This window comes from Neoarius graeffei, chromosome 11, assembly GCF_027579695.1.
Source record: "Neoarius graeffei isolate fNeoGra1 chromosome 11, fNeoGra1.pri, whole genome shotgun sequence".
Lineage (NCBI taxonomy): Eukaryota > Metazoa > Chordata > Actinopteri > Siluriformes > Ariidae > Neoarius > Neoarius graeffei.
Window position 1 is genome coordinate 75,363,316 of NC_083579.1, and position 23,402 is coordinate 75,386,717.

General features: G+C 41.7%; 1 protein-coding gene across 2 annotated transcripts in view; it reads left to right on the top strand.

Moving 5' to 3' along the window:
* The window catches only part of supt7l (SPT7 like, STAGA complex subunit gamma), a 31,662-nt gene that overhangs the window by 2,223 nt on the left and 6,037 nt on the right, over positions 1 to 23,402 (top strand). For both annotated transcript variants that reach the window (XM_060933180.1, XM_060933179.1), the window contains exons 2-4: positions 850 to 1,328; positions 1,719 to 2,043; positions 21,073 to 21,310. In XM_060933180.1, coding sequence (XP_060789163.1) covers positions 898 to 1,328; positions 1,719 to 2,043; positions 21,073 to 21,310 — 994 coding nt within the window. In that variant the 5' untranslated portion in view covers positions 850 to 897. The remainder of the gene's footprint in view (positions 1 to 849; positions 1,329 to 1,718; positions 2,044 to 21,072; positions 21,311 to 23,402) is intronic.

Genomic DNA, 23,402 nt, shown 5'->3' on the forward strand with positions numbered 1-23,402 from the left:
TTAGGAGAGGCTTCTTTCGTGGACGGCATCCATGCATGCCATTCCTCTGCAGCGTACGCCGTATTGTGTCACGGGAAATAGTCACCCCAGTTTGGCTTTCTACTTCTTTAGATAACTGCAGTGAACTTGCATGCCGATTTTCTTCAGCCCTTCTCATCAGAAGATGCTCCTGTCGAGGTGTTAACTTCCGTGGACGACCTGGATGTCTCTGTGAGATGGTTGCAGTTCCATCTTTCTTAAATTTTTGTATCACTTTTGCGACAGTATTCTGACTGATAAGTAAAGCTTTGCTGATCTTCTTGTAGCCTTCACCTTTTGTGGTGTAAAGAAATTATTTTCTTTGGGGAATTCTGAAGAGACAAGTTGAGCATCACTCTCCATCCAGCATCCAGTCACTAAAAGAGGTCGTTGTTGAAGAATGGAAAAAGATTGATGTTGCAAAATGTCGCCAACTTGTTCATTCCATGCCTAGAAGACTCGGTGCTGTCATTAACAATCATGGAGGCCATACAAAGTACTAGATGTAGTCGTTTTTGTTGTGGGGTGTACTCATTTTTGCACCACCCTAATTTGAGTAAAACTGAAAAATGTGTAATCTAGGTTTATATTACTAACCTTACTTTCACGTTCTAAGTTAAACAGATGTTATATTAAACTTTGTCTTGTCAACATTTTGGAAATTGTTTGTGTTCATTGAGATATTGTTTAAAATGTTACTATTCAAAGGGGGTGGACTCATTTATGCTGACCACTGTAGAACATCTGTGGTGTCCAGATGTTATTTATGCTTCACATATCTGATTGGTTCCTGCCAAGTCTTAAATTAAATGGACTACCAATTGGTTTCAGACCATTTCTTCAGGAATTACTGGCACCACTTGAAGGTATCGAGTAAAGATGATGCGCTACTGGGGTGAGCTCCCGGTGGCCTCTGCCCCGCCAGGCCGCAGCTCCTTTGATCTCCTGCAGCGCGAATTTCGCCAGGTCGAGATGCAAGACCCTCCTCTGCACCAGCCGTCAGCACGACGTCCTCGGCCCACCACCATGCTGGACATTCCGTCTGAGCCCTGCAGCCTCACAATCCACACCGTCCAGCTGTGCCAGCATGCCCGACGACTCCGCAGCCTAATCACGACAGCACAGCTGGGCCAGCAACCCCCAGGCACTGGATCTGAAACTCAGGGTTTTCTCAAACCAGAAGATATGGATTCGCTGCCACCACGTCCGATCACACCTGCAGCACCGGATGATCTGCTGCCTCTGGATAGCAAAGCTTCTCGTGAGCTGTTCCAGCTGCGGCACAGCGACCCAGAGAGCGACTTTTACAAGTAAATGCAGTTTACGGATCTGCTGCATGTATGATGTGTCTCAGTTTAGCGTTGGTAGATATAAGATAAAATATAAAAAGGAGTCTTTTTTTTTGTGCCAATGCACAAGACAGTATTAATAACAGTGAGTAAATTTGATAGCAGGAATGTAGATATACCTTTATAATATGTCATTTAAAATAGAAATGTTCTGATAAGAGAGGTCACATGGAAACACTTTATAGTACATATTATTGTATTGTCTTATTTGTGCTTCTTACAGTAGTCCTTTTAAGAGCCCGTTTCCACCTCAGAGAATCAACATAATAGGAACCATCAAGTAGAATTAATCACACTATGGTTTCTCTGTATGTTCTTCTTTCCTCTTTGTTCTCTTCCTTTCCTGTACAGGGGTGAAGGAGAGCCAGTGACGGAGTTGAGCTGGCCCTCATGCCGCCAGCTCCTGTACCAGTCAGTTGCCACAGTGTTGGCACACGCAGGTTTTGAGTCAGCGATGGAGAGCGTGCTGGAGACCCTGACTGACCTGGTGCATGAGCATTACCTGCGTCTGACTCGGCTGCTGCGCGTCGCCGTGGACCGCGAGGCCCGTCTCGGCTCCACTCCTTTTCCTGACGTGGTGGAGCAGGTCTTCCATGAGGTGGGCATCGGCAGTGTGCTGGCTCTGCAGCGCTTCTGGCAGGTCCGCATTAAAGACTACCACAGCTACATGCTTCAGGTAAGCCACGCTAACTGCACTGGCTAGGTAGGGCTCTCATGTGACCTGACTTTTGACAAAATCCGAATCAGTTTTATTGGCTAAATACAGTTAGGTTCATATATATTTGGACACTGACACAAATTTTGGTTTTTTTTACCTGTTTACTGAAACATATTCAAGTTATAGTTATATAATGGACATGGACATAAAGTCCAGACTTTCAGCTTTCATTTGAGGGAATCCACATTAAAATTGGATGAAGGGTTTAGGAGTTTCAGCTCCTTAACATGTGCCACCCTGTTTTTAAAGGGACCAAAAGTAATTGGACAATTGACTCAAAGGCTATTTCATGGGCAGGTGTGGGCAATTCCTTCGTTATGTCATTCTCAATTAAGCAGATAAAAGACCTGGAGTTGATTTGAGGTGTGGTGCTTGCATTTGGAAGATTTTGCTGTGAAGAAAACATGCGGTCAAAGGAGCTCTCCATGCAGGTGAAACAAGCCATCCTTAAGCTGCGAAAACAGAAAAAACCCATCTGAGAAATTGCTACAATATTAGGAGTGGCAAAATCTACAGTTTGGTACATCCTGAGAAAGAAAGAAAGCACTGGTGAACTCATCAATGCAAAAAGACCTGGACGCCCACAGAAGACAACAGTGGTGGATGATCGCAGAATAATTTCCATGGTGAAGAGAAACCCCTTCACAACAGCCAACCAAGTGAACAACACTCTCCAGGAGGTAGGCGTATCGATATCCAAATCTACCATAAAGAGAAGACTGCATGAAAGTAAATACAGAGGGTTCACTGCACGGTGCAAGCCACTCATAAGCCTCAAGAATAAAAAGGCGTGATTGGACTTTACTAAAAAACATCTAAAAAAGCCAGCACAGTTCTGGAAGAACATTCTTTGGACAGATGAAACCAAGATCAACCTCTACCAGAATGATGGAAAGAAAAAAGTATGGCGAAGGCGTGGTACAGCTCATGATCCAAAGCATACCACATCATCTGTAAAACACGGTGGAGGCAGTGTGATGGCTTGGGCATGCATGGCTGCCAGTGGCACTGGGTCACTAGTGTTTATTGATGATGTGACACAGGACAGAAGCAGCCGGATGAATTCTGAGGTATTCAGAGACGTACTGTGTGCTCAAATCCAGCCAAACTGATTGGTCGGCGTTTCATAATACAGATGGACAATGACCCAAAACATAAAGCCAAAGCAACCCAGGAGTTTATTAAAGCAAAGAAGTGGAATATTCTTGAATGGCCAAGTCAGTCACCTGATCTCAACCCAATTGAGCAGCATTTCACTTGTTAAAGACTAAACTTCAGACAGAAAGGCCCACAAACAAACAGCAACTGAAAACCGCTGCAGTAAAGGCCTGGCAGAGCATTAAAAAGGAGGAAACACAGCGTCTGGTGATGTCCATGAGTTCAAGACTTCAGGCAGTCATTGCCAACAAAGGGTTTTCAACCAAGTATTAGAAATGAACATTTTTATTTACAATTATTTAATTTGTCCAATTACTTTTGAGCCCCTGAAATGGATTGTGTTTAAAAAATGCTTTAGTTCCTCACATTTTTATGCAATCATTTTGTTCAACCCACTGAATTAAAGCTGAAAGTCTGAACTTCAACTGCATCTGAATTGTTTTGTTCACAATTCATTGTGGTAATGTACAGAACCAAAATTAGAAAAATGTCGTCTGTCCAAATATTTATGGACCTAACTGTATGTATATCTGAACACATGATGACCGTGATCCTGGGTTTCATGCAGCACATTAATCTAAACAACAAACATTATGGACAACAATAAATTAGTAGCAGTAAAGTAATTCCTTCTAGTGTAACTAATGTGGTAGATTGAGAAATACAAAACATATAAATTACTAGAAAGGCACTCGGAGAGCACAGACCTCCGCCAAAGACAATAGGCAGCTCTTGATGATTTGCAAATCTGTATCCGCAGCCAGTTTATATGTCTGGATATATTTCCAAAACTATTAGAATTACGCGCCTACCCCAGAAAATGTGTATCCATGAATGCGGATTGTGATATGGCATGGGCATATTTCTACACTGACTATGTTTGTTTTGATGATTGAACGTTATTGCGGGGCGGCACGGTGGTGTAGTGGTTAGCGCTGTCGCCTCACAGCAAGAAGGTCCGGGTTCGAGCCCTGTGGCCGGCGAGGGCCTTTCTGTGCGGAGTTTGCATGTTCTCGCCGTGTCCGCGTGGGTTTCCTCCGGGTGCTCCGGTTTCCCCCACAGTCCAAAGACATGCAGGTTAGGTTAACTGGTGACTCTAAATTGACCGTAGGTGTGAATGGTTGTCTGTCTCTATGGCCAAGTTTACATTAGACCGTATCTGTCTCGTTTTCTTCGCGGATGCACTGTCCGTTTACATTAAAACACCGGGAAACGGGAATCCGCCAGGGTCCACGTATTCAATCCAGATCGTGTCTGGTCCGGTGCTGTATAAACATTGAGAATACGCGGATACGCTGTGCTGAGCTCTAGCTGGTGTCGTCATTGGACAACGTCACTGTGACATCCACCTTCCTGATTCGCTGGCGTTGGTCATGTGACGCGACTGCTGAAAAACGGCGCGGACTTCCGCCTTGTATCACCTTTCATTAAAGAGTATAAAAGTATGAAAATACTGCAAATACTGATGCAAATACTGCCCATTGTGTAGTTATGATTGTCTTTAGGCTTGCCATCCTTCCACTTGCAAGTGGTAAGTGACGCGCATACCCGATATGCACTGAGATCACACACACAGCGGCTCAGTCCCGAATTGCTGCTCGTGCACTCCACTCGCGTGCTCTGTGAGCTGCGCAGGGCCGGAGTGCGCACCCTCCAGAGGGCACTCGCTGTTCAGGGCGGAGTGATTTGGAGCGCAGGATGCCTGCGGAGCCGAGCGTATCCGTGTATTGGCGTTGCTGTGTGCACGCGAATCGTGTATTGGCGTTGCTGTGTGCACACTAATCGTTTTAAAAACGTTAATCTGATGATCCGCTGATACGGTCTAATGTAAACCCCACCTATGTGTCAGCCCTGTGATGACCTGGTGACTTGTCCAGGGTGTACCCCGCCTTTTGCCTGTAGTCAGCTGGGATAGGCTCCAGCTTGCCTGCGACCCTGTAGAACAGGATAAAGCAGCTACAGATAATGAGATGAACGTTATTGCCATCTATTGGATTTTGAGATGTATGGCATTGTTGATCACAGACTTCCAACATTAGTGAAAGTGAAACTAAATTCGTGGCTCTGCCCCATGACTCGGATCCACTCCAAAATGGACTAGATCCTTCCTTGGCCCATGCTTCACCCTTCCACCAAGTTTCATGGAAATTGGGTTGTTCTGTTTTTAAACAGACAGACAAACCAGACCAAAAACATGACCTCCTTGGCAGAGGGAATATGTGTATGTTTATTCAAGGTTGTTACAGCATGTATTGTCCCAGTGTTGTGCAGTCTATCTGGATTGGTAATTGCATTGCATTACACAGGAGCTGATACAACAGATGCAATATTACAATTCTGAAAACCCAAACCTATTTATTGAGCAAAAACAAAGAAATAAACAAGTGTTGCCAGGCAAAACAAACCTCGCCCGGTAGCACTTATGATGAATGTGAAGGAAGATATCGCAAAAAAAAAAAATAGGTACCCTTTGGGTCCATGTGGCTACTGCTTATAAATAAAATAGTTTTCTGATCCCATGTCCATACAGTAAATAGAGCATACAGTGGGGCAAAAAAGTATTTAGTCAGCCACCAATTGTGCAAGTTCTCCTACTTAAAAAGATGAGAGAGGCCTGTAATTTTCATCATAGGTACACTTCAACTATGAGAGACAGAATGGGGGGAAAGAATCCAGGAAATCACACTGTAGGATTTTTAATGAATTAATTGGTAAATTCCTCGGTAAAATAAGTATTTGGTCACCTACAAACAAGCAAGATTTCTGGCTCTCACAGACCTGTAACAACTTCTTTAAGAGGCTCCTCTGTCCTCCACTCGTTACCTGTATTAATGGCACCTGTTTGAACTCGTTATCAGTATAAAAGACACCTGTCCACAACCTCAAACAGTCACACTCCAAACTCCACTATGGCCAAGACCAAAGAGCTGTCAAAGGACACCAGAAACAAAATTGTAGACCTGCACCAGGCTGGGAAGACTGAATCTGCAATAGGTAAGCAGCTTGGTGTGAAGAAATCAACTGTGGGAGCAATTATTAGAAAATGGAAGACATACAAGACCACTGATAATCTCCCTCGATCTGGGGCTCCACGCAAGATCTCACCCCGTGGGGTCAAAATGATCACAAGAACGGTGAGCAAAAATCCCAGAACCACACGGGGGGACCTAGTGAATGACCTGCAGAGAGCTGGGACCAAAGTAACAAAGGCTACCATCAGTAACACACTACGCCACCAGGGACTCAAATCCTGCAGTGCCAGACGTGTCCCCCTGCTTAAGCCAGTACATGTCCAGGCCCTTCTGAAGTTTGCTAGAGAGCATTTGGATGATCCAGAAGAGGATTGGGAGAATGTCATATGGTCAGATGAAACCAAAATAGAACTTTTTGGTAAAAACTCAACTTGTCATGTTTGGAGGAGAAAGAATGCTGAGTTGCATCCAAAGAACACCATACCTACTGTGAAGCATGGGGGTGGAAACATCATGCTTTGGGGCTGTTTTTCCGCAAAGGGACCAGGACGACTGATCCGTGTAAAGGAAAGAATGAATGGGGCCATGCATCGTGAGATTTTGAGTGAAAACCTCCTTCCATCAGCAAGGGCATTGAAGATGAAACATGGCTGGGTCTTTCAGCATGACAATGATCCCAAACACACCGCCCGGGCAATGAAGGACTGGCTTCGTAAGAAGCATTTCAAGGTCCTGGAGTGGCCTAGCCAGTCTCCAGATCTCAACCCCATAGAAAATCTTTGGAGGGAGTTGAAAGTCCGTGTTGCCCAGCGACAGCCCCAAAACATCACTGCTCTAGAGGAGATCTGCATGGAGGAATGGGCCAAAATACCAGCAGCAGTGTGTGAAAACCTTGTGAAGACTTACAGAAAACGTTTGACCTCTGTCATTGCCAACAAAGGGTATATAACAAAGTATTGAGATGAACTTTTGTTATTGACCAAATACTTTATTTTCCACCATAATTTGCAAATAAATTCTTTAAAAATCAGACAATGTGATTTTTCTGGATTTTTTTTTTCTTATTTTTATTTGACAACGGTTTTGTGATGCAAATATATCACTCTTTTGAACACGTACTGTTTTGAGACGAAAAACGTTTTACTTTCGTGACCCCAACAAACTTGCCGGACTACTTTCGTCTGGACCAAAACTGGACAAGAACTGGACTCACAGGATGCTGTCAGGGGTAAGTCAGTGTGTTTGCACGACACTATTGATGGGGATGCCATACAGATTCATGTCAAAAATCCCGAACTATCCCTTTAATAAAGTGAGAAATAGAATTCTGATCATAAAAAACTTACCTTCAGTTCTCCTTTAACAAAGAAACCCCACCGAAAACAATACCTCCCCCCTGGTGGGCTCCATCCCGGGCGAGGTAATAAAATGGCTTTTATTTATTTATCAGTAAAACACACACTGAAGTATTTTAACATCCCGAATTTAGATGACTAGAGTTAAAATATGATTTCTTTATTTTTCTGACAACAAAGGTCTTCAGAAGTTAAATAAAACTAATAAGTAACTAGAGCAGCGGCTACAATTATCGACACCTTAACGATCTTTTGGCCATTGCAAAAGTAGAAAAGACTTTCATTACATAAATTGTGCATGAATAATTACTCAAACTTCCACTGGAAAAAAATGAGTTGATTCCCGATTACTTAGTGTATCAGGTCACGTGACACTGTTCCACAATTATCGACACCTTTGTCCACAGTTATCGACGCCGTTCCACAATTATCAACACCCAGATGATTATTTAGAAAAATCTGAATATTTCAAACGTGTAATTTTTTTTATACGTTAGGAATTTAATTCTGGTCTAATTCTATTTGTTGCAATAGGATTCTAAATACTCTATAAACATTCCATTCTGTTATGAATCAGAAAAAAAAAATTATAAATCACAGCACTTTTATTTTTTTTAAAGTACTTCATCTAAACATCTAAATGTGGAAATAGCCAAATCCCTTTGCATAACTGTTGTTGGATGTTATGGAGGATGTGCAGTCACGTGACCCGTCCGTGTTTACTCCGCCATATTGGACGGCTTCAGGATAGTTTACCTTGCGCGAGCGTAATGGATCCAGGGAGTAATCCCCAAGAAAATTCGGAAAATACCCCATCTACATCGCGCGATAACTTGTCTAAGTTTGTTCAGCATCTTGAAGGTGACGTGAGGCAGCATTACGTGGAAAAGTGTTCCAGGTTGGGGATTGCAGATCCGTACAACTTGCCGCAATCCTTGTTCAGGGAAATTCGGAGCTGCGGTGCCGGCGATTTGCCCGATCTGGCCTACCACGACATTTACAATTTTCTTGTGAATCATGTTACACTGGCAAAGCCCTCAAAGCTTACAAGAGCCTGGAAGCTTATAAATATTTTGTTGCGGGATGGGTATCCCAACTATACCTCTGGAAGGTTCCGAAGAAGAATGTCTACTTGATAACCTCACGGGTAAGTGGCATTAAGACGTTTATCATAAAGAGACCATGCAGGACGTTTTGTCGTAAGAATGTTCGAAATCTAAACTCAGTTCCAGATAATGACAGGGTTGTAAATATGTATGTTTTTGTCTGAAAAAAAATATCACACATCACCGCTATCTTTATCTGTGCAGAATTATTATTCAATATCAGAATTATTATTCAATATCCTGTGAAAGACGGACCCATGAGGACAGTTGAGGGTTATACCTGTTAAAACGGTTAATATTATAGTCAGGCTGTCTGTTGTTGCCCAAATGAGAATGGGTTCCCTTTTGGGTCTGGTTCCTCTCGAGGTTTCTTCCTCATGTCGTCTGAGGGAGTTTTTCCTTGCCACCGTCGCCACAGGCTTGCTCATTGAGGATAGATTAGGGATAAAATTAGCTCATGTTTTAAGTCGTTCAAATTCTGTAAAGCTGCTTTGCGACAATGTTTATTGTTAAAAGCACTATACAAATAAAAACTTGATTTGATTTGAATATCAGATGTATTAAAAGATTACACCTACCTGATATGAAGTGTTCACTACAAATTCGGCTGGTAGAACTGGGCTACCAGTTTTCTCTTCGCACAGCGGACACCCATTTTGCGCGTCTCTCCTCGTCTGCGGGGAATCTATAAAATGACAGGCCCTCCTTTTGGCCCGGTCTATTGGTACAACCAAATGCTGAACAAGATATAACCATTCTCGAAAGATCTACTCCCACACACTTGATAATTAGAACGGGTTCGTCTAAGTTCTATGCGCGGCCATGCCGTCCAAGATGGCAGATAAACAAATATCACGTGACGTCACGTGCACGCTCTCTATAGACCTCCATCCACTTCCAAGGAAGCGTTAGCATCCTTACAACAACTTCTGTCCAAGTTAAACTACAATGAGCTTTTAATGGCAGGAGATTTCAACTGGGATTGGTTAAACACAGCCTCTGAAGACTTTAAATCCTTCTGTGACTCTGTAAATCTTAGCCAGTTGATTAACCAACCAACTAGGCCAAATTCTATACGTCCTGAAAAGTCAACATTTAATTCTAACAAATGCTCCATATAAATTTTCATCCATGGGTGTTTTCTGCAATGATTTGAGTGACCACTGTGTAGTTGTAGCTTGCAGAGACATGAAAATCCCCAAATGTAAACCTCGTATTATTTTCAAGAGAAGCTTGAAGAAATTTAATGTACAGGCCTATCATCATGATTTGTCCTTGGTCAAATGGGAACATATAGATTTGTTGCCAGATGTTGAGCTAGCTTGGACATTTTTTAAAGATAACTTTGAGAAAATTGTAAATAAGCATGCTCCCAACAGAAAACTCAGGATGAAGGGACGAGAAAACCCCTGGTTCTCTCCAGAATTGTCTGATGTCATTCATGAGCGAAATGAGGCATGGGCCAAAGCTAGAAAAAGTGATTCTGCTAGTGATTGGTCCATTTTTAGACAATTGAGAAATAAATGCACTTCTTTCATTAAAAAGGCTAAATCAGAATACTATTTGTCTGTTACAACTGATAATCTTAATAATCCGCAGAAATTTTGGAAGGTGATCAAGTCTATCTGTGAACAAAAGTCCTCAGACACTTCCTACTTTTGTTTTAAAAGACTCAGCCCCAGTGTATGATAGAACCGAGATCTTAAATTGTTTTAAGCACTTTGTGTCATCTGGGTCCTTGTTTGAAGCCACAAGAACTGTTCCCGTGCCTCATTGTACTACAAGCTCTGAAGCATTCTTTGGAGAACCTTTTACATTTGTACCTTTTACCGTGCAACAAGTACGTAAGGCTCTCAAAACTTTGAACCACAGTAAACCTCCCGGGCCATATTTTATAGAGCCTTATTTTGTGAAAATGGCTGCTGATTTTATTGCACAGCCCATCACAACACTTTTTAATTTATCAACTGAAAACAAAGAACTACCTTCAGTTTGGAAGTCAGCCTTTGTTTAGGGTGACCAGATTTCCCTAGTCTGAAACCGGGACACTTTTGCGCGCGACCATGCTCGTGCACGCACACCTTTTTTTTTTTTTTTACGTAAACGTGACACTCGGAGAGGTGCTCTTATCATTTTGTTGAAGCTCACATTTATCAACATCTCACATGAAATAAAACAAACAGGCATTTTGTTATCTAGTAGCATAGTGGTATACAGATCAGTTAAATTATGGTCAGACAACAGATTTTGTAATGGCTGAGAATTGAGATATTTCACCTGACGTCACAGGGTCACGTGACGCCCCAGTGTCCGCCATTTTGAAGGTCAAGCTAGCTAATGTCAACAACATCATAGCTGGTATGTTACTGTAGCAATGTTTACGTTCAGTCATTTGGATGACTGTTAAAACCTTTCAGTCTCAAGTTTTCCCTTTACTGTATTTACTAGTTTACTGTAATTATGATCCGGCAGCTATTTACACCGGATCCAGTGTAAATAGCTGCCGGAGCGCGCTCCGGCTTGCTCCCCCTCAAATTGAGCGGCGCGCTCCGGCTTGCTCCCGGAGTGCTCCGGCCGAGGTTCCGGAGCGCGCTCCGGCTTGCTCCCCCTCAAATTAAGCAGCGCACTCCGGCTTGCTCCCAGAGAATTTATTCTTATTCATCTTCCGTGCAAATTTTGATTGCAAATAACTCAATAACCGTACATCGATATATTGCGTGCCTGTGTGCGATGTACGGTTATTGAGTTATTTGCAATCAAAATTTGCACGGAAGATGAATAAGAATAAATTCTCCGGGAGCAAGCCGGAGCGTGCTGCTTAATTTGAGGGGGAGCAAGCCGGAGCGCGCTCCGGCACCTATTTACACTGGATCCGGTGTAAATAGCTGCCGGATCATAATTACAGTAAACTAGTAAATACAGTAAAGGAAAAACTTGAGACTGAAAGGTTTTAACAGTCATCCAAATGACTGAACGTAAACATTGCTACAGTAACATACTAGCTACTATGTTGTTGACATTAGCTAGTGCTAACAGCTAGCTGCTAGTACACTGCTACAACACAGACACCGACCCTAATAATACAGTTCTTGGTCATTGCCTGGTAACAGCAAATTTATAACGGGCCATGTCTCAACAGACTAAGAAGTTATTTCAATGACATTTAATAACATTTTGTTTATCCTGAGGACCGAAAGTAAATGAAAATGTGAACAAACCTTAGCTGTAATAAGATGGCGACCACCGGCTCCAGGGACGACCCGCTGATGTAGGCATGTTACCCAGCCTGACACAAAATATTTGTAGGTATCCAAACTCTTATACGCTTTCAGATCAATACCTGTGTATGGCGACGGGTTTTTAACGACATAGGTATACAGATCATGTGGGCCGAAGTCAGGTAAAGACGAGGGCTTCGTGTACTTCCGTACGTCAGTGAACAATCCTGGTGGAAGCAGGTAAACGTCGTTCTCTAAGCCTGCTAACCTCAATTTTTGCAAATACCTCTCCCTCTGCTCGCCCTGTAAATGCCCTACGTCGCTGGATAGTGAAGGTGTTTTCTGCATCTCGCTCCTTTTTCTTTTATGTTTTTCGTTTGTCGCCTTCCTCGTATTCAAACTGATTCGAGCCGTGACGTCCAAAATGGCAGCATCACATGACTTGGTCACGTGGGTGAAAAACCTCAATAGGCCAGGCTATGTCCATAGGCCAAATTTAAACTGATTTATTTCACCTGTTTGTGAGACACCAAGAAGAATGCATATGCACATGTAGGCTATATCTCTAAAATTGTATGCACTATAGCATGAACTTAAAAAGTAGATATGTGACCTCAACATAGCCTAGGTCAGAATCAACCTTACTAACCATTCCCCACAACTGAATGAATAAAGCAAGAAGATGTGTACAAAAGTGAACACTTTAATGGAAGGTGCAACAAGCTGTTCAACACAGCAATATGGCCAAACTGTCAGAATGGTATGTTAAACAGAAACAAAAAAAGAGACAAGTGATTTGAGAATATACACTCAAACAAAACAGCAATAAAGGAGGAGAGGGGCGACAGCCTGAGGAAAGCCCCCACAGGAGCGCACAGCATTTGCAACATAGGCTACCCAACTCAGTACAAGAACAAAGCACAGGAACAAAGCTAAGGCGACTGTCAATCCACCCACCCTGAACAAAATGCATTAGCCCTGCCTCAACCCACCGCTTGTGTTTAGCCGTTTTAATGTGATCCTGTATATCGGCGTTACCACCGTGGGCTACGGAGAAGGAACACTTAGTGTGTGCAGTAGGCTTCGTGCGCATTGTTCTGCACCTCTTGGAGGAAGGGGTAGGTGCCCTGTAAATCTTTGGAAAAGGTACATTTTCTTTTCGGCATAATTGCTGCGGCATTACTGCTGCTAGCTGCTAGACAAAGAACATTCGCGCCAGTTAATGTTTATTTTATTGTTGCATGGCAGCACGTTCTGTTGTCTGGAATAATGTGGCTAAATAAACACCCATGCCACAGGGCCAGGGGGCAGTAACCAGGAAAGTCTGCAATTCCTGTCAATTCATCAAAATAGTAAATGCAGACATTTCTCCGCTAATGATTCCCACGCTGCTCAGTCTCAAACGTCGCAAGTGGCGAAAACCGGGACATATCCGTGTCCCGACAGACTTTTGTCGGGACTCGGGACACACAACCCCAAATCGGGACTGTCCCGGTAAAACCGGGACGTCTGGTCACCCTACCTTTTGTTATTCCTCTTTTAAAAGGAGGTGATCCAGCAGTATTAACCAATTACAGGCCAATATCTAATTTGTGTGTCCTGTCAAAAATCCTTGAATCTCTGGTGTGTGAGCAACTCAAAGATTTTTTTTTTATACTCAAACGACCTTCTTTCAAAGCTGCAATCAGGTTTTAGGAAAAAGCACAGTACTGTCACTGCTGCCACAAAAGTGATTAATGACATATTTGTTGCCCTTGATAAAAAACAGTACTGTGCTGCGCTTTTCATTGACCTGTCAAAGGCGTTCGATACTGTGGACCACACAGTTTTAAAGAAAAGGCTCTCCAGTTTTGGTCTTTCAGATCATGCAGTTTCCTGGTTCACAAATTATTTAAGTGATAGGACCCAATGTATCAAATATGATGACTTGTGTTCAGAATTTGTGAGTGTCCACAAGGGGGTGCCACAGGGTTCTATATTAGGTCCCCTTCTATTCATTATGTATATAAATGACGTGGGTCAAAATGTGTCTGATGCAAATATGCATTTCTATGCCGATGATACAATCATTTACTGCTGTGGGTCATCCCCTACTAATGCTGTTGAATCCCTGCAGAAGGCCTTTGATGCGATCCGGCACGCATTTCTGCAGCTAAAATTAGTACTTAACGCGAACAAGACTAAACAAATGTTGTTTTCAAAGCCAAGGAAGGGACTGTTAAACATCCCCACAGTATTCACTCTTGAGGGAAATGAAGTAGAGGTGGTCCACGCGTATAAATATCTTGCTTGATGACACCCTGACATTCAAAGCCCACATTGAAAATCTTGTTAAGAAACTTAAACTGAAGCTGGGTTTTTTTTAATTTAGAAATAAATTTTGTTTTTCTTTTGATGATAAGAAGCGCCTTGTCGCTGCAACCTGTTTATCTATTTTGGACTATGGAGACTTGTTGTACATGAACGCTTCAGCTCAATGCCTGAGTAAGACTGACTCTGTGCATCATGCTGCCCTGAGGTTCATCACTAATTGTAGGGCCTTGACCCATCACTGCGAACTATATTCCTGAGTCGGATAGCTGTCACTGTCTACCAGGAGGCTGACTCACTGGTATACCTTTATATACAAGGCAATACTTGGACTACTGCCACCCTACATCAGTAACCTAATCACACTGAGGAACCTTGACTCTTATGGCCTGCGCTCCAATGATCATTTGCTGCTCTCGGTCCCATCCGTCCGCACAGAGCAGGGAAAAAGAGCTTTTGTTTTCTCTGCCCCCACCACCTGGAACAAGCTGCAAAAGGACCTAAAAATAAAAACTTATTCCATTGAGCGATTTTAACTCCAGACTGAGAGCACTTGAGATGGCGTCCCTGACTTGTAACTGTTTTAAATGATTTTTTTTTCTTTTAATCAGACTCCTGTAAATTGTCATTTTAATTTTGTAACCTGTGCTGCCTCTTGGCCAGGACGCCCTTGTAAAACAGATTATTAATCTCAATGGGTCTTCTCTCCTGGTAAAATAAAGGTTAAATAAAAAATAAAAAAATCTACTTCAACAATGTTACACAAAGATCGATCCATAACAGTTGTAAATGTCCCTTAAGGCAAGGCAAGGCAAGTGTATTTATATAGCACATTTCATACACAATGGCAGTTCAATGTGCTTTACAGAAGTAAAAACAAAAACAGTAAACAATAGAGAAATAAAATTACATAAAATAATTTTATTTTTATTCTAAAACAATTAATTAAAATAATTAAAAGAAAATAATAAGAATTAAACAATAGTAGAAATAAGTAGTAGTTCAAATAGGAGGAGAAAAAAGAATAAAATAGAATAAAGTTAAAGTAAATTTAAAACATGCAGAGAAAGTAAAGATTATAAAAAATGTAAAGAAGACAATATTAATTATTTAACAGAAAGCATCTGAAAACAGCTTGGTCTTTAACCTAGATTTGAAGCTGCCAACAGCAGGAGCATTTTTAATGTCCTCTGGCAGTTGGTTCCATAGCTGTACTGCATAGTAGCTAAAAGCTGCTTCACCACACTTTGTTTTAACAACTGGTTTTAATAGTAAATTTTTCTGTTTTGATCTGGTAGATCTGATTGGGTTAGGCCGCTGCAACATATCAGAGAGGTAATTGGGCCCTGTACCATTTAGAGATTTGTACACCAGCAGCAATGCTTTAAAGTCAATTCTGTAGCTTACTGGAAGCCAGTGAAGGGACCTTAGAATTGGAGTAATGTGCTCTGTTCTTTTTGTTCGTGTGAGAACCCTTAATCCCACAGGGTGTCGATAATGGTGGACACCGGTGAAAGTGATCGCTATTATCGACACCTCACGTGACTTCTCAAACGCGCGTTTAGATACAAAATGGCGGCTGTCGAATGAAAGAGTCAGAAACTAAGTAGGTTTCAACGAGGAGATCATGAAATATCGGTGAATTTGATCAGTAAAACATGTCCATGATCTTTCCACCACGTTTACCTGCGATGATCACGTCTGGGTTTTCCGAAAAATTGCTGATCGTGCTGAAAAAATTCCATCTCCGGTATCGAGCTGTGTCATCAGACGACAAGATCAAAGGGTGAGGCGGGTCTTCCAGCTGATTAATTAGCCAATAATAGCTGTTGTAACTGAAACTCACCTTTGTAAAATTCTTTTTATTGATAAATCTGAAAAGGTGTCGATAATTATGGACTGTAATTGTTAGCCTGGCTAACGCGACTTCAAAGCTCTCCGAGCTATTGGTCTGGCCAAGATATTAAGCCCAACCGTTTCCCAGAGCCCGTGGTTGACCCGCCTCCCTGAAATGCCTCAGTTTGCTACTGGTCGAAGCCAGAAAAGGCTGTGACGAAGCTTAAACCAATCACATTACTCTTTCCTCTGACGTATGCGACGCGACGGGGCTAACTGGTAGATTAAACTCTTACCGAAGCCGGTCGGGAGCAAGGCGAAAACGTCCTTCCTTTCAATAAATACCCCCAGGGCTGCTCTTTGCTCCGTTTTCAATGAGAACTTCCCGTTGAATGCTTTCAATACAGCATCTATGCGTAATAGATGCGGACACGTGAATGAAGCGCTTCCGGCATAGATTCTGTAAACAATCTATGGCTTCCGGTCGCAGTTCTACTACGTCAGTGCCTTGAACACGCCTCTACCCAGGGCCGTTGGAGATGCTCAGAGTTGATTGGTTCCCGATTTTTCGGGAGCTTGGAAGAGCTGTAGATAGCTTGCCTTGCCAGACTAAGCTCTCAACAGGCCCTCGTGTTGCGTCACGCTTAGGATGGGCGGGCCCAGGCTACGTAATTGTAGCTGCCGCTGTAATAATAAATTACTTCAACAATGGTTTCATTTAATATGTTCTGAAATGACATGGAGATGTGTAGCACTGACCCAGTACATACAGTATACAGATGTAAGACACATAGTAAACAAGGTTATTATTTATTCTTCAGTTTATGTGCCTGAGTGACTTATGTCATGGTCTAAACCTTTCATGAACTCTGGTTCCAAACAGAAAAATATTCAAATTTATCATCTGACCCGTATTGTCCCGCGTGTGCTCTTAATAAAACCATTGGGAAAAGTCATGTGACTGGGCAGATACAAATTTTTGAATCTGGTCTAAAAAAATCCCCGGACCCGTTTCCCTCGCTTCCTTCCGCTGTTCTCGTTTTGCTCTGAATTGTTACTTTGAAAAATTGACACAACTGAGCACAGTGAAAGTGAATTTTATTCTCCAGGTGATTGATCAGACGCAGACCAAATTGAACAAGCTGAAATTGTTGAAGAAAATGGGGGGAAAAAAGGTATTTTTGAGCGAAGAAATTCACTTGTTTACGGGTCCGTCTCAGAAACTACTCTCTCATTTGGGACATTATGGTCAAAAAATAAATTTTCTAATTTTACGATTTTTTTTTTTGCATTTCCCTTTTGTCATGTTTAATAAGAATAAAGATAGCATCTTGCTTTATCTGGCCTCCACTGTGGAAAATTTTTTTTGATTACAATTCAAACGCTTTTGTAAAATTGATTTCCATATAAAATAACTCCATCATGAAGAATTAAAGCCCCTCCTTCACAGATGAGTGAAAATATTGAATAAATTTCCTCTTTTTGATTGCTTGGGTTAAAAATGCCAAGTTATGATGACTGAATTGATTATTCACTTAAATATGAATAATATGATACAGTTTGGGTATTTGATACGGCAAAATAGGACACGATGGAAAAATCAAGAACACACCGGAAAGATGAGAATAACGGCGGTGGTAAAAGAACAGCGACTGTACCAGCTGAAGGTCGCGCGGGTCTCTGCTGCGGCGCGCGAGTAACAGGACGTCACTACCGCACCGGACGGAGCACGAGGCGGGGGCGGGGCAAAATGACTGGCCGTAGATTCTATCAAAAGTTCGATCTAAATTGACCATGGTTGCAAAATACTGGCCAAAAATATGCAAACACTACGAAATGTGAAAGTAAGATGAAAAAGAAACATTCTGTTGCCTTATACTGCAAGACTAAAACAAAATAAAACTGTCAAAACTCACCTTTTCAGTGATAACGTCCGAACAGATCACCCGCGTAACAGAAAGACCGCAAATGGAAGCACGATCAACTTCTAACTGCTGGAGTGGAAAATTCCATTCTACACATGCAAATTGTTAATGTGTGTCCTTCCCCGCACGCAAATAACACGCTACGGTAAAAAATAGACCACAACTCATTTTATAGCTCAGAAATTCATACAAGACCAGCTACCATCGTAACATATTCTGTAAAAAACATATTCTATACCTAACTTTCAGCTTTCGTTTTAAAAAACAAAATCGCAGATTTATAACTAAATTTTTAGACGGCGTAGTGATTTTAAGTTACTACTTTTAGTGAGGTAGTGACCTCGACCCTGAGGCTTTCCATTTAGATCAAAACACACGATCGTATTGGTTTTGGGTTTGCGGAAAACGGAGTTACGACGGTGATCAAATATTTTGGGTGATGTTTTATTACGGTTATGATTATTCTGTGAGCGCACCAATCCTTAGGTGTATAAAGTTACAACTTAAAATACAATTAGTGATAACTGTAGACTTTTCAGTGGACTACAACCTTTTTAAGGGAATGCGATGTAGTCGACCGTTTATCATGTCCCAGATCGAGCCGCCATTTTTCCACAAATTTGCAGAATTTTTGCCAAATTCTGAATATTCACATCAAAGATTTAGTTTTATCTGTATTATTTCTTTCATCATTTTATTTCAAATTAAAACCAACATCACCATTCAAAACTGTATAGTTTATTGACTGTGAGTATATTTAGTGGGGTACCCCCACAGTACCCAGTTTCTGAGACAGACCTTTATACAAGTACACGTCCATTATTCCGAACCCCCCCAGATATTTTGTTATTGAGTCATCACTGCATGAAGAAGATTGAACTGACTTGACTGCCGACTCGACTCTATTTTGTTTTCAAATCAAAGCTCTTTTGTTTAGAATTAATAGGCTTGTATTGATGTAATCTTCATGAGCTGATCTGAGTTTGAACTGACTTTTTATCCCCTGCTGGCCGAAGGGCCTGAAGGGGGATTATGTCATGGTGATGTCCATCCCGGTAAGGGTACTCACCTTCTGAAATTAACTCCTCTCACAATTTTTGGAGGAATTTCACGAAACTTGGCAGGATTCTTTGTTATATGTCGGTAATACGCAGATTGTAATTTCGTTCAATTGGATCACATTTTTCCCAGAGTTGCAGCCCTTGATTAACAAAATTATACTTTGACAATTTCATGAGGGTGCGTTTTCCTTCTGAAATCAACTTCTCTCACTATTTTTGGAGGAATTTCATCAAAATTGGTAAAAGGCCTTGTTATATGTCGGTAGCACGCATATTGTTATTTTGTTCAATTCGGTCGCATTTTCCCAGAGTTACAGCCCTTGATTAACAACCTTGTGCTTTCACAATTTCATGAAGGTGTGTTCACCTTCTCACATCAACTCCTCTCACAGTTTTTGGACGAATTTCTCGAAGCTTGGTAAAAGGCCTTGTTATATGACGGTAATACGCAGATTGCGATTTAATTTCGTTTGTGAAAATTTTCCCAGAGTTTTGACCCTTGATTAAATAACTTGTACTTTGACAATTTCATGAGGGTGTACGTTCTTCTGAAATCAACTCCTCTCTCAATTTGTGGAGGAATTTCACCAAACTTGGCAGAAGGATTCTTTGTTATATGTCGGTAATACGCAGATTGTAATTTCGTTCAATTGGATCACATTTTTCCCAGAGTTGCAGCCCTTGATTAACAAAATTATACTTTGACAATTTCATGAGGGTGTGTTTTCCTTCTGAAATCAACTTCTCTCACTATTTTTGGAGGAATTTCATCAAACTTGGTAAAAGGCATTGTTATATGTCGGTAGCACGCATATTGTTATTTTGTTCAATTCGGTCGCATTTTCCCAGAGTTACAGCCCTTGATTAACAACCTTGTACTTTCACAATTTCATGAAGGTGTGTTCGCCTTCTCACATCAACTCCTCTCACAGTTTTTGGATGAATTTCTCGAAGCTTGGTCAAAGGCCTTGTTATATGACGGTAATACGCAGATTGCAATTTAATTTCGTTTGTGAAAATTTTCCCAGAGTTTTGACCCTTGATTAAATAACTTGTACTCTGACAATTTCATGAGGGTGTACGTTCTTCTGAAATCAGCTCCTCTCACAATTTGTGGCGGAATTTCACCAAACTTGGCAGAAGGATTCTTTGTTATATGACGGTTATACGCAGATTGAAATTTCGTTTAATTTGGGCAAATTTTCCCAGAGTTATGCCCTCGATTATTAACAAACTTGTACTTTGGCAATTTCATCAAGGTGTGCTTGCTTTCTGAAATCAACTTCCCTCACAACTGTTATCCCCCGCTGGCTGAAAGGCCCGAAGGGGGATTATGTCGTGGCGATGTATGTCCGTCCGTCCGTCCCGGGAAGGGTACTCGCCTTCTGAAATCAGCTCCTCTCACAGTTTTTGGAGGAATTTCATGAAACTTGGCAGGATTCTTTGTTATATGTTGGTACTACACAGATTGCAATTTCATTCAATTCAGTCACATTTTACCAGAGTTATGGCACAGTTGCCAGCGGGGGATATTGTGCTCTCAGAGCACTCTTGTTTACTAACAATGTTATCTTAAAATTGTTTTCATTTTGAGAGAACAGTAAAGTCAGCTGTATTTTATAGAATTCAAACTGTTATTTCAAACTTGTGCAAAGCTGATTCACCATAGAAACGGTTTGCTGCCAATCAAATCCAAATTGATTGTTTCGTTTTTCGCACACCGTTGTTTATTGTTTTCCACTGTGTATGTTAGTTCAAAAAGGTCATATGATAACATGTTTATTGACTGAATTAGGTCGGGCCGGACGGGAAACTATTTGGCTCTTGGTCATGTTCGTATGGCATGACCTCAAACCAAATATTTTACGGTCTAGCCCTCCTACTCAGTCAATGAGTCCATAATATTATTTTAACAATAATCAAAACATGCCCGTTGGCACTAAATAAAACAAATGGAAAGAATATATTCTAGCCTGTTGTGGGCTGTATATTAATCGAAATGACGTTGATGACATTTAATTGGGTTGCTCTATTTTTGGTGTGTAGGTCAGCAAAGAGCTGTCAGAAGAATATGAGAGATTGGTAAATCCAGAAAAGGCTCTGGAGGATCCCAACCCACAGAAAGTGAAAGAGGAACCTATTAATGATCTCGCCTTCGCTCTGAATGAAGAAGCTGAGGGGGAGTCGACTTCAGCAGAACAAGCAATGTCTACTGGAGTACTGGGAATATCCAGTGACAGACTGGCTGGAGGACTGGAGGATGGGCAATCACCTCACACCTCAGGTACTAAAGAAGAAGCAGAGAGTTTACATTGCAGTTCTTAATTTCTTAATGCACTACCCGGGCCAAAAAAAAAAAAAAGTCACGCACGCTATCATTTTGTTGGCTCACTTTTAGCTTAGAGCAGGGGTTCGCAACCTTTTCTGCTTCGAGGCCCACCTATTCATACTTGTAACGAGTCGGGGCCCATTAAAAAGATCCCCAATTATTTTGGCTCATCTATTCTATTATAATCTATTGTAAAGTGGATTAATGGGATCCAACATCACTCTCTGTTCCAGATCGGAGCCCAGGAATTAAATACATGCAGTAAAAACAAACTGTAGGTTTTGTATTTAAAACCGTACGGATGTGCCAGAAGCCAAACCGTGTACGCAGGGCATTCTCAGTCAGAAGGGGTTAATGATCCAAAAGTGGAGTCTGGTCCATTAACACAAGAACTTATTGCCATGTTTGTGTTGAGCAAACAAGTTATTAAAACCAATAAAAAGAAGTGGATATCGAAACCACTCAATGGGATTAGATCCTTACACGCTAACAAAGAAGAATTTTTCCTGTCAGTTGGAAAATTATCCATCCGTTGAGTTCCCGACGTCTCAAACTACCTGGTGCTGCAGACATCGTTCTACATGGACACACAGATGAAAACCTGGAAGAGCATGGAGGCATAACTTTTTATATGTGTCTGGATTAAATATTTGGGAATTAGGATGTGACAAGATAGACGGATCTAAGTGCAGGAAGAGTGTTTATTAGCAGGCGTGATCTTTACAAAAATGAAAGCAAAACAGAACGCAGAATCATAAAACAGAGGATTTAAACAGCGTTATAAACATTGCTAGAAATAAACGTGACGGTGACAATACTTCACAAAGCCTCTGTGAAAACAGCGTCCGTATCTGTGCGTGCTGATTGCGCTTAAATCAGTATCCGGTGTTTCCCATAACGACTGGGTCCCAAAAGCGCACACAGTGCTCTGTGAGCGAGTGCGGCTCAAGTACGTGAAGGCAGGACAGTCAAGTGTTCACCTGCTGTGTGACCGCAACTTTTAACTCGCGTGTATATCGCCATGCATCGCTACCAAACCGCCTCATTTTCATCTATAACCCATCGTAAAGCATCGCGAGCTGTAGTGTGACGCTAGCTTAATGAGGTGGATGTGATGTCAGATGCAAGTCAGTGATTGTACCCGACTACAAGTAAAAAATGAGCTTCAACTTGGGGGGAAAAACTCTCGGCCCACTAGATGGCGCTTGAGATGGGTTGAGAAACACTGGCTTAGATTATAGCATGCATAATGCACCATGGCATTGTTTCAACAACCTTATGCAACGTAAGATTTATTTCCATCCAGAGATGCATTAATTTTTTTGCCGAGGTCTTGGATTGACGACAGAGGAGTCGAACCACTCCGTAAAGTTTTCTCCAGCACATCCCAAAGATTCTCAGTGGGGTTAAGGTCGGGACTCTGTGGTGGCCAAGTCATGTGTGAAAATGATTCCTCATGCTTCCTGAATCACTCTTTCACTATTTGAGCTCTAATTTTTTTTTACTCTTGTGACATCAGGGAAGAAAAACCTGGTCATTCACATCATCAGCTGACTTGATACCGTATAATGTTCCTGAGCCTCGATCTGACCATTTGAAGCAACCCCAGATCATAACACTGCCTCCAGCGGCTTGTACAGTGGCCGCTATGTATGATGGGTGCATCGCTTTACTCCCTTCCTTTCTTACACCAAGCGTTTAAGTGATCTCTGATCATGATCAGTCAGGATCTTTTTCCAACCACAAATTGGAAAAACCATCATTCCAGGTTTTAATAATGCGAGGGAAATTCTTAACCCGATTCCAGTCATTTCAGCAATCTCTAGTTTTTTTTTTTTCTTTGCTTGACCCAGGCCAATAATTGGACTGTTCTGAACACAGTAACATCTTTTCCATGATCAGGGTATATAACTTCCGGCATGGTTGTTTAAGAAACGAGAATCTACTCACTGCATCAATTAGGGTTAAAAGAACTGTTACCAGCCATGGGTGGCGCCAAGTAGGGGCTTGTGGGTGCTCTTGCTACCCATAGTTTAGCTTTAGCGTC